The following is a 12985-nucleotide window of genomic DNA, read 5'->3' on the forward strand; positions in this document are numbered from 1 at the left end:
AACAACAACAACAACAACTAGAAGCTGTTAGGACATTTCACATCTTTTTAAACAAGGGGTATAAAAATTTGTTTCTTAAAGTAGTAACGTTTGCAAGACACTTACCCTATCATCGATTATGACCAAATCTTTTGGTTCTGTTCGATCAATTTTCAAAACACGGTATTTTGTTTCTGCATGATTGCTTCCGACTAAAAAGTATCTCTATAAATAAAAAGGAGTGTCATTAGTTTCTTAGGCATTTGGTCTTACACATATTTCATAATCTTCAGTTTTTTACAATTAAATACGTTAATAAAGTCAGCGAAGTTACTTTTCAAAAGAAATGTTTCTGTTACGAGTAACTGACAGAAAAAAAAAGGCTGAAAAATGATTCCAAAAGGTCAATTTTCAAATGGAAAGACTCTTAATGGGTCAAGATAAGCATCAGTCTGGTTTCTCAAATGTGCCCACTAACCAGGTCAGATGAATTTAATTATACTATAAAATCAGAGATTAACGTAACTGATTGGAGACTGACGGTTAAACGCGGCCAGGAAAAGCAGCTCTGGTAAGGATTAGGAAGCTCAACATAGAATTAGGAATGCTTAGACAATTATAGCTATTTAAATGCTGATACTTCATCACAAAAATCTTTGCAACTTTTCTATAGAAGCCTGAAAACGACATTAGCACAGCAAAAAAGGTCCTATAAAATCATAAAATGAATACACTTTCCCAAACTGCTTTTTATAAATAAGCTAAAGAAATAATTCTCTTTCTTTTCTGAAACTCTTCCTTGGAGCATTCATTGTACCTGAACACCACATCTTTGTCTTCTTAAATAAGTATTGAGAACAAAATGAATGATAAAAATGTATAAAAATCAACATCTTGCATTTAAATGGAAATGTTCTAGAAAAACTAAGCATGGAGTATACTCACATTACATTTCAGAAATAAGCAAAACTATTAATAGCTAAATATTTGGGGTATTTTGCTTCAGAGCTGAATTTTTTTAAAAAATAACACTTTTTCAATATTGTAGACACAGAGAAGGTACTGCTACAATCAACTGGCATTTTACCATCTCACTGGTTGGATAAGCTATCAACACACAAAGCAATTAAATACCAAAACAGGATTCTTCTAGGTTGATGGCCAAACTTAAGTTATGTCAACCATCATAGGAAGTCGGAGTAAGAAAGATTACTGTGAGTTAGTATGTATGCATAAAACATCAGAGGAGTCAGGACTTGAATTGAACCTTAAAGGATGGGTAGGATTTGAAAAAGTAAGACTTTACTGCCTATCAGAATATGAGCACTTGGTTATACTGTTTTAACTCTAAATCTGGAGAAACAAATAGATGTTTGTTTTATTACTAATTGTGGTGGTTATATTTTTGTGTCAACTTTGCTGGGCCTGGTTGAGTGGCTGGGCAGCTGGTAGTAGTTATTCCCCATGATAAGACTGGCAATAAACTCCATGGTGGGATCTACCACAAGCAGCTGAGTTGCTGCTTTGGGTATATGGTCTACTTCCCATATATAAGAAGCAGCTTTGGGAATGATCTCTAGCTTATGCCATGCTTGGAACCTGCATGTAGCCATGTCGTTGTTCAGCAGCCTGCCATGCTCTGCCGACCTTGGGACTTACAATGAACTTGAATTAATGGCCTGCTGTGTGGTTTGGTAACATCAGGACTGTGCCTTTTTACTTGTCAACCTTGGGCTTCTCAGCCTCAGCAGCCAGCAGCTGAGTGAAGAAATGCCTCTAGTTCCAGTGGGCCGGGAGCAGGAGGCAGAGTTGGACCCCAAGGTTGAAGGGCTTTCACCTAGCCCCTAGAGCCTAGCACTTTGAACTTGGACTTAAAGCCTCCAAACTATAAGAGAATAAACTCCTGTTTGTTAAGGACATCCCATTTGTGGTATATTTTTGTCAGAGTGGCACCAGGTAACCAGAACACTAATTATATATCCGTTTATAAAGATCGGTGCTAGACCCATAGCTTATGCAGAGCAAAATTATGTTAAAAGATGTTGGGTTAGTCCAGTCTCAACAGGAAGGCTAATCAAAAACTCAATTCCCTCATCTTTTAGTAGAAGTAGAGTCTGGATAACCCTCCCAGTAATAGTGAGGTAGAAATAAAGCAATTATAATAAAAATTATTAAACGACATTGGGATACCCAGTGACCTGCACTTACAACACTAGGGGAGCAGCTGGAAGGGTAGAGAGACAGAGACTAGGAATGGGGAGAGGGGGTCGAAGAATGTGTCTGGGCCTCAGCTAACTCCTGTCCCTGAGATTCTACCTAGCACTGAGAGGAGGGAGAGGTAACTAAACCTAATAAAATTAACTAAGAAGAATGGTTTGCAAACTACAACGTGTTTGTCAGCAGAAAAGGAAGTGACCCTCTTGAAGACCCTCTCCAAAAAGAAGAAAAATTGTTCCCAGCTTAGGAAATAGTAAGTGCAAAAAGATTAGTATGAAAATGCTTCTAAAGGACCAAATCCAGTGTTCAACACACAGAAGGCACTCGGTGAGTATTGGTTCCTTTTCTTTTTAAGACATCAGAGAAAAAGACAAAACACAGAGATATAAAAAGAGAGGACCCCAGAGGAAAAAAAAGCACGTACAACCAGAATGGAAGAATGCACAAATATATATTAGTAATCTGTCTTTGGGAGAGAAGAACATGTAAAATAACAGCTATGAATAATGGGCAGTAATACAAGGATGAACTAGATGCAAAGAGAACACAGCACGGACACCCACCTTGTTCTGGGAGAGTCAGAGCAAGCTACTCAGAGAAGCTGATGTTATCTCGATGCCGAGTTTGGCTTTGAAGGATAGTTAAGCAGGACTTCCTGTACTGAGTCAAGTTAGGGTAAGTGATATACCACCAACTACCACCACCACCCAGAAAATCCCTAAGGTAGGCCTTCACAATAAATACTTTTATTTATATCTAAATAAATACTTTTAATTATATCTAAATTTAGTGCTTACTTCCAAAGGCCTTGTCTAAATTTGGGGCATGGGTGCCTCCTCCACTTAATTATAAGTACCTTCTGAGGCTGGGGTAACTCCCTAACCTTCATGGTTTTAAATTCCCCAAGTCTAGTAGGACATTAGGTAAACATCAGTTGAAAGAGCAAACACCTACTACAGAGTAATCATTTTAATTGGCTGGGTAGTTTCCTGTAACATTTACACTGCCCATCCTTTTTTGGATAAGCAGATGTACAGAAAGATGGTCCTTTTAATTCAATCACTTAGTTAGGAGGTACATGACAGCTTTGCAGGAGATTTTAAAAAACAAACTTCGAAAAAATATCCCTCAAAGAAATTGCTAGAATTTTAAGAAATCCTAGAAAATCTAAACATTATTTGCAATAGGATTATGACTTGGCAGGTTTACAATAAAAATGACATATTATAATGAATAGTATGTTGGCCTTTGGAACACACACACACAGGAAAGAAAATCTAACCTCCCACACCCAGTCCTCTCCAAAGACTCCATGAGCCAGAGGGGCCAAAAGCTAAACTGCACCACATTTAGAGGTAGATCTGAGTGGGATTTAAGAGATGGGGATCCGTGCAACTATTCAGGCTCCCTTTTCTATAATGGTCTAAGGATCTAAAAATGTTTTGCGCAGAACATAGCGACCTCTTGTGGAGCCAGTTAAGTGAGAAAGAAAACAAGTTTTCTATTACTTGGCTTGTTGTGGACAAGAGAATTACTTTCCTGCACTGCCCCCTGGTGGACAGTTCACCCTCTAATTTCATATCCGTTTATAACAGGGGAAACTGTGACAGAAAAACCTTGTTTCTCCTCAGCTTTATCTCCTCCTGTTAAACACATCAGCTCTCTAACTATATACATCCTTAGACTCTGTTACACAGAATATTATGCTTCAAAATGGATCTCAGAATCTTGAGGGTTAGAAATTGCCCTGCAATGTTTATTTCTTACATTTCTTCTCCAGGGCTGATTTTTATCTTGAAAAATTTCAGACCCACAGTTAAGATGACAAAATAGTATCAAGGACACCCATACACCCTTCATGTACATTCACCAATTGTTAACATTTTGCTCCATTTGCTTTATCCTCCTCTCCCTCTTGACACAAGCTTTTTTCTCCCTCAGAATCTTTTGAAAATAAGTTGCAGTTATCATAACACATCACCCCTAGAAGCTTCAACTTCTGCTTCCTAACACCAAGAGCATTCTCATGCATTCTCATAATACCAATGATATATTACCTATGTATAATCTAGATTCAAATCTTCCTAAGTGTCCCTGTAACACCCTTTACAGCTAGCTTTTTAAAAGCCAGAATCCAATCAAGAATCATGCACTACACTTGGTTACAATGTCTTTTTTCAATTTCCTTTAATCTAGAATTGTTCCTTTGCCTTTGTCTTTCATGATCTCAACATTTTTAGAGTCAACTTTTTTTTTACATTAAATTTTCCTGGTTTTGTAATGACGTCATTCCCTCGATCATTTAGTAGGGAATGCCTCGTGTGCCAAGCTCTGGACCAGAGAGACACCTGAGGAAAAAGATAAAATGAAGATTGCACATGGATTAAATTGGAGAAAGGAATGGTAAGGTTGATCCCTAGGTTCTGGTTTGAGCAACCAACTAGATGGTGGTGCTGCATTCCGATACAGGGATGATTGGAGAAGAAAGAGGATCGACAGAAGATTAGAGTTATTTACAACAGGCTAAGTTTGAGATGCCCAAAGAAATCAAATAGAAATTGAGTATGAGTCCAGATCTCAAAAGAGAGAACTCTGTGTGTGTCATCGGCCCATGCATGGTGTTTAAAGCCACGGGACTGTGCTTAACCTACTAAGAAAAGTGTGGCTAGAGAAAACCAAAAAAAAAAAAAACTCACTCCCATGAAGTCGTTTCCAACTCACAGTGACCCCTCCTTGGGCTTCTGAAGCAGTATCTCTACGGAAGTAGATTGCCCAGTCTGCCTTCCAGGAGTGGCTGGTGGTTTGAACCGTCAGCCCTCTGTTTAGCAGTCAAATGCCTTAGGCACTATGCCACCAGAGCTCTAGTAAAGAAGAGAATGCAAAAAAAAAAAAAACAGCCTGAAGCACTCCATCATTTAGAGGCTAGATAAAGAGAAGAAACCAACTGAGAAGATGGAGATGAACGGCTGGTGGGAAAAAAACCCAGGGCAGTGTGGAATTGCAAAAGCAAGGGAGAAGAGCATTTCATAATCATGTTAAACACTGCTAATAGGTCAGGTAAGGTGAGAGAGAAGTGCCTAATGGATCTGACAAGGAGTGTATGAGTGGCCTTTCCATGGGCAGTTTCAGTGACAGGATGGTGGCAAAATCCTAACACAATTGGGTGAAGAGCAAATGAGTAGTCTTCTGGTCAAATATAGAAGATGGGCACTTCTGTTCCTCCCAAATTCCTTACTAAAACCACAGTAAAGTTTCTTTTTCATTTGTCTGTTTTTACATACACTACCACAAGGGCACAGTGCCTAAGGCACTTGACTGCTAACCAGAAGGTTGGCAGTTGAAACCACTCCTTGGAAGGAAGATTGCACAATTTACTTCTGTAGTGATACTGCCTCGGAAACCCAAGGAGGGGTCACTATGAGTCACGTCTGACTTGATGGCACATAACACCACCACCACCACAAGGGCAAAAGGAGAAGTGAAGGAGATGGCATTTGAAACTGCAAAGCCCAAGAAAGCTGAATCCTAAAACGGCACTGGGGAAAGTCAAGAAGCAATGTAATCACACTATGCTGCTGCTGTTGTTAGTTGCTATTGAGTCAATTCCCATTCATGGCAACCTTCTATGTGCAGAGTCACCATACAGAACTCCAAAAGGTGTGGAAATCTGTGGCACCTGACAGCTTTGGAAGTAGGAGTATAAAATTTCATTTTTCAAAAAAATGGCATTGAAGGCACAACTGGTCTCTATTTGCCTGGAGCAACAGAGAAAGAATGAAAGTCAGGACTAGCAGGAGGATTTGTAATGTGCAGATAACTGCCTCCATGAAAAAAGTCCTACCTTTGCCATGAGCCCAGAAGAACTGGATGGTGCCTGGTTACCACTACTGAACAGTTTGATCAAGAACCCTCTACAGGACATTTGGTCAAAAGGGGGAAAATATAGAACAGAATTCCAAATTGTTATGTAATCCATCCTTTATGGAGCCACAGAGGCTGGATGAAATCCTGAAGTTATTTCCCTGAAATAATCTTTAAACCTTAAAACAAAATTATACCCTGATGTCTTCTTAAAACCAAGCAATATTTTAGTTTAGCTAGTAAAAAAATGTCTGCCTTGAACATTTTGGTTTTTTGAGAATTATCCATATGGGATCAAACTAAGAACAGCCACTTGAAAAATTAGATAGAAACCTTAGAGGGGTAGTGAGCTTATGTTAATTAGGAAGAAACAACTCAGAAAAGGAGGGTGAGATTGGTTGTACAAGTCAAAGAATGTAATAAATGTCACTAAATTGTACATGTAGAAACAGCTGAATTCTAATCTTTAATTCAACAGTCAATGTACCAATTAAACATGAAAGTGGAAAAAGTACATTTCCAGGCATACATGGACTCAAAGAAATTACCTCCTGTGAACCCTTTCTCACATTCCACCTGAAAGAAGGCATGAATCAAGAGAGAGGAAGCTGCGAGGTACAGGAAAATAGGGAAATGTCCCAGAGGAGGACACTGGACGATGTGAAGGGAGAGTGTAGGATGACAGCAGTGTCGCGGGCTCAGGGCACTCAGTCCAGGTCTGAGCCGCTGCTTCAAGATGCAGGCGTGAAGGATACTTAAGGTGTGTTATGTTTCATGAGGACGTTTACATACGTGAGGGAAAATTTGGGTTACGTTTGTGATAAATGCATAGTGAAAACTAGGTACTATAGGAAGAAGGAAAGGTCATCTCAGGTACCAGCGAAGTCTAAAGACGTGAAGGGCCAATGATGAAGATGACAGCGGTAAATAAGATGTCCAAAAGCAATAGGGAAGGAGAGGGAGCAGGAATCGGCATACACGAGATTTTCAGAAGCCAGTCATACACTAGTTGGGATTGCCTGAACACGTATATGCATAGAATAAGCACTTATGAATCAACACTGCTGGGAAAAATGTTTATGTTTATGGGTATTTTGGAGGAGAAAAGATTGTATAGCTACGTTGGGAGAGGTGGGATTGTACAGAAATATTGGGGAAAATGGGATCGGTGAGGACTGGGGTAGAGAATTAGGATACCAAAAAGAGCTGTTAAAATGCCCATCAAGACAGAAGAATGAGTTGGTTCCCTTCCGAAAGTTAAGAAACATACGCAGTCCAAGAAAAAGCTTGACATTTCAAAATGTAACTTTAACAGCAGTGACTTTAGTCTGAAGATGAATGTGTCTCTAAAGACATACATGAAATCCAAATGGAATGCAATAAGTAATCCATTCAACAGGAAATTTAGTACCTGCTACCTTATGATCTCCTTTTATAATGACAGGCTAATTAATCACTCACTTTTCATCTAAGGGGAGGGAAATCAACTCTCTTGAAAGGGGAGAAATTTTAGCTTGTATGACAGCTTCTAGGAACATTAAACTTCACTTGAACTTTCAGATTAAAAGATTTTAAAAGATATTTTTAAAGATTTTCCCCACGCAGTTACTTCTCACAATCTAATGGAAGTGGCAAGTCTGTCACCTCACTTCTCACAATCTCAACAATCTGAAAATGCAGCTCAGAAGGGGGAAGTGGGTCTCTCATAGTCAAAAGGGATGTCCACAAGTCAGCTTTAGAGTGTCAGGGCTTTACTGAAGGAGAAGCTTCAAACCCCCTTTAGATAAGTGTGAAACTCTGTCACCTCCAACCACAGCTTCTAAATCGACTATCAACCAGCTATGTTCTCTCTCCCACTTTAGGTGCTTTGGTTGCCTCCTCCAATTCCTTAGGCAACCATATCCTATATTGTTCTCTTCCATTCTTTAATTATACAAATCACGGCTACTTACTTAAGTAAGATGCATTCCTCATGATATGTTTCTTACTTATTTTATTCTATTTTATTGTGTGTTGGAGAGGTGAAGAGAAGCTTCCTTTTGGAACAAGGCAGGAAATTAATTAATTAACTAAACAAACTAACAATTTTGAGGTAGGAAGGGTAAACATTATACTAAGAGCTTCTCCACCACAAAACACACATGCAGACACAGAAACACTGCCCCTATTCTGTTCAGCCACCAATTCTCAAGTCAAGCATTATGTGTTCATTTCTTTGTGATGCAATGGTCACTTACTACAATGCTAAGACCCCGGGGGCACCACATTCAGCCAGAGCACCTGTAAACTGAAAACTATCTAAGGTAAACTGCTATTTTACTTAGGATACCATGGACTGCCAAAGAACTAACAAATCTGTCCTGGAACAAGTGCACCCCGAATGCTCCTTGGACATGAGAATGGCCAGACTTCGTCTCACCTATTTTGGTCATGTTGTCAGAAGGGACCATTCCCTGGAGAAGGATGTCATGCTTGGTAAGGTGGAGGGTCAGCAAAGGAGGAGAAGGCCCTCAACAAGATGGACTGACACAGTGGCTACAACGATGGGCCCAGATATAGCATAGATTGTGAGTCTGGCACAGAACCGGGCAGTGTTTCATTCTGTTGTGCACAGAGTTGCTATGAGTCAGAGCCAACTAGATGGCACCTAACAACAACAACAACTTCAGGTTGTGATCCACAGGGTTTTCATTGGCTAATTTTCCCAAGTAGGCCACCAGGTCTTTCTTCCTCATCTGTGTTAGTCTGGAAGCTCCACTGAAACCTGTGCACCATGCGTGGTGAGCCTGCTGGTATCTAAAGCACTGGTGGCATAGTTTTCAGTATCATAGCAACACACAAGCCACCACACTACGATGGAATACTGTCACATAGAGGGCTGAAAGATGACTCCCGTAGGTTGGAAGACATTCAAAACACATAGTAGCTGCAACAATGGACTCAAGCTCACTAACAATTGTGAGGACAGCACAGGACCAGGCACCATTTTGTTCTGTTGTACATGGGCACACCATGAGCCAAAGCCAACTTGACAACAACTAACAACACATTTCAGTTTGCTAAAATCTCCTATGGGCAACTTCTAGTTGCACTGAGCTATATAAGCTGTAGGGCTGGAGTGTTAGACCTTAGTTGATAGGTAAGCCTGGTCATAAGAGACACAGGACAGAGTGAAGGTCTAAGAAGCTAGAGAGAAAAGGTAAGTTTGGGAGTAAGAAGTCCCTTCCCAAGGCCAAAACTACCTTCTGCATGCTATCTACCCACGCATCGCAAAACACAGGTAACAAAGTAAGTGATCATCTCAAAACAAAGAAATGAATACATAGCACTTAACTTTTAAAATTGGTAGCTGGACAGAACTGTAGCAGTTTTTTGTGTCTATACAAATGTTCCTTAAAATCTACCTTTAAACACAGATAACAATGACACTCTGAAAACTTCATCTCAAGAGCATTTTTACCCAATCACCCTTCTAAATGAACACTCAGGACAAGAGAGTCCACCTTGCCCACTCTCTCTTTCGCTCCTCAGCAAGTCCCCTAATTCCATTCTCCACCACCCATCTTCTGTCTTTAGTGCTGTGGTGGCTTACATGTTGCCATGATGATGGATGCTACACAACTAATATTTCAAATACCAGCTGGGTTACCTGTCATGGCCAGATCTCAGCAAAGCTTACAGACTAAGACTAAGAAGAAAGGCCTGGTGACTACTTGCAAAAATTAGCCAATGGATTCCAATAAATTATTATCTGATATAGTAGCATAGTGCCAAAGGCACTTGACTACTAACCAGAAGGCTGGCAGTTCAAACCCACCAGCCCCTCCTTGGAAGGAAGGTTGAGCAATCTATTTCTGTAGAGGTACTGCCTCAGAAACCCAAAGAGGGGTCGCTATGAGTTGGGTCCGACCCAACGGCACATAACAACAACAACATAGTTCTGGAAGATGAGCTCTCTAGGTTGGCTATACAATGAAGCAAAAACAGACTCAAACATACCAACAAACAAAAAGATGGCAAAGAATCAGGCAATGGTTCATTTTGTTACACGTAAGGTCACCAGCAGTCAGCTGAAACCATGGCTACTGTGATGGTTGGAGCTGTGAGTCAACTTGGTTGGACCCCAGTTCTGTGTGGTTGTTCCCATGATGGGATTGGATGACTGTGTTCTGAGTGGCCAATCTGCCCAAGGGGAGTTTCCCTAGGGGTGTGGCCTGCTTCCAGGATATCCAGGGACATTTTGGGAAGAGAGACATTCTTCTGTGGATTGGGACTTTGGTGTGCTGCCTACAAACTTCCGTGAGTGAGCAGCCCACCATTTAGCCTGGAGATCTTGGATTCATCTTTCATTGGAGCCAACAGCCAGTGTACTGCCTGCCAGCCTTGAGCTTCTTGGCCTCCTGCAGTTGCAGAAGCTAAGTCTGCCTCCAGCCCGACGTTTCCTCCAGGGACCTTGGACTTGTGGCTTTTACACGTTTGTGAGCCATTTTCCTAAGATAAATTTCTCTCTCTCTTTATATATAAGCTTTGCTGGTTTTTATTTCTCTAGAGAACCCAGTCTAACACATTTGGTACCGGGAGTGGTTCTAGAGAGACAAAATCATAAGGATGGGCTTCCTAGATTGGTTCTCCAGTTTGATTAATTTTGACGACACCAGCAACTCTGCATCTGCTAGTAAAGAGGGCCCTACTAATCCATGGCGTAAGTGGCAAAATTACTATGTGAAATAGCACCACCCATAGATCAAGTACTTGTGAGAAGTGACGCTCTGGGTGATCAGATATTTGATACTTTTCTGCCATTTTGTCAGAATGAGGAGTATAAGGAAGCTGGTTGGTTGGTCCTACTTACACTGGATAAATTGGTGAAAGAGTGAGATGAGCTCAAAGCTGCTGAGTATCAGCTTAAGCGCCACATAAACAACCTCAGTGCTTCCAGCTGTGCTCTGAAAGAAAACCTTATAGCTTCTACTAACAGAGCTGACATAGCTGAAACCCAAATCCAGAGTCTTATTGTAAGAGTGGCTGATTTACAACGTCAGCTCAATTGCCAACCCAGAACGGTGTCTGCCATTAAAGTGAGGGCATTGATTGGAAAAAAATGGGATCCTGCAACCTGGAATGGGGATATATGGACAGATGATCAGGAGGATGAGGATATGGAGCCTGTAAATTCTGCTGAATCCCTCCCATCTGAACAGATTACTGTAAAACCATTATCCCCTCCCCTCAGTTTGAGGGGACTAGCTAAACCAGTCCTGCAGGGTTATAATGTGAGGCAGAAGCCATGGAAGACATTCCTGAATGCATTCCTGAGGAACAGCCTCAAGCACCTATTCTGGCGGCTAGGCCCATAACAAAGGTCAAGTCTAAGTGAGACCCAAGAGGTGAAATAGAAACTATGACTGAGGATGTGGTATGCTACACTCGAAAAGACCTACTTGATTTTATCAACATGTACAGACAGAAACCTGGAGAATATGTATGGGAATGGCTACTAAGGGTGTGGGATAATAGTGCAAGGAATGTAAGATTGGATCAGTCTGAGTTTATTGATTTAGGTCCACTAAGTATGGATTCTTCATTCAATGTCTGAGCTCGAGAGGTTAGGAAAGGATCTAATAGTTTATTTGGTTGGCTTACTGAGGCATAGATTATGCGGTGGCCTACCTTAAATCAAGTTGAAGTACCAGACCTGCCTTGGTTTAATGTAGAAGAAGGTATCCAGAGGCTTAAGGAAATTGGCCTGTTAGAATGGATTTATCAGATTAGACCCCTAGAGCCAGAAATGGTGAGTCCAGAAAACATGCCTTTCACCAGTATCATGAAGAATAAATTTGTGAAGGGAGCTCCGGCGTCCTTGAAGACTGCTGTGATTGCTATTTTATGTAAACCTCATTTGACAGTGGGAACTGCCTTAACTGAACTAATACACTTAAATAGGATGGAGCTGATTGGACCCCGTGGTAGTAGGGGCCAAGTGGCAGCAGTTAATTGACAAAGGCAAGGTGAGCGTGGTTACCATAATGGACAGCAGAGACAGAACACTAATCAGAATAGTCTGACTCGTGTGGAATTATGGCATTGGCTACTTGCTCATGGTGTTCCTAGTAGTGAAATACATAGCAAGCCTACTAAACGTTTACTTGATCTGTATAGACAGAAGAATTCTAGGTCATGTGAACAGCAACCTAGATTGAATCGCCAGAATACAGAGTCACGACCTCTCAATCAATTCCCAGACTTGGGTCAGTTTACAGACCGACAACCCCTTGAATGAAGGGGAGGCCAGGTCCCTTTGAGGAAGGACCCCACTACATTGCCAAAAATCTATAAAGTCAGTCTTTCTCCTAGCCTTCCCCAAAGGGATCGGAGGCCTTTTACGAGAGTGACTGTTCATTGGGAAAAAGGAAATAATCAGACTTTTCGGGGATTACTGGACACTGGCTCTGAACTGACACTAATTCCAGGAGACCCAAAGCATCATTGTAGCCCACCAGTGAGACTGGGGGCATATGGAGGTCAAGTTACTGATGGAGTCTTAGCTAAGGTGCATCTCACAGTGGGTCCAGTGGGTCCCTGAACCCATCCTGTAGTGATTTCGCCAGTGCCAGAATGCATAATTGGAATAGATATACTCAGCAATTGGCAGAATTCCTATATTGGCTCTCTCATATGTGGAGTAAGGGCTATTATGGTAGAAAAAGCCAAGTGGAAGCCATTAGAACTGCCTCTACCTATAAAAATAGTAAACCAAAAGCAGTACCACATCCCTGGAGGGGTGGCAGAGATTACTGCCACCATCAAGGACTTGAGGGATGCAGGGGTGGTGATTCCCACCACAACCCCATTTAATTCACCTATTTGGCCTGTGCAAAAAACAGATGGATCTTGGAGAATTACAGTAGATTATCGTAAACTTAATTAG

General features: G+C 41.1%; 1 protein-coding gene across 1 annotated transcript in view; it reads right to left on the bottom strand.

The window, feature by feature from the left end:
• Nucleotides 1-12985, bottom strand: part of FIG4 (FIG4 phosphoinositide 5-phosphatase) — a 186153-nt gene that overhangs the window by 165319 nt on the left and 7849 nt on the right. Inside the window, exon 2 of the mRNA XM_007940808.2 lies at nt 106-204. Within this exon, the coding sequence (XP_007938999.1) occupies nt 106-204 (99 nt within the window). The remainder of the gene's footprint in view (nt 1-105; nt 205-12985) is intronic.

Source organism: Orycteropus afer, unplaced genomic scaffold (genome assembly GCF_000298275.1).
Source record: "Orycteropus afer afer isolate SDZICR_OR568_19922 unplaced genomic scaffold, OryAfe1.0 scaffold00072, whole genome shotgun sequence".
Lineage (NCBI taxonomy): Eukaryota > Metazoa > Chordata > Mammalia > Tubulidentata > Orycteropodidae > Orycteropus > Orycteropus afer.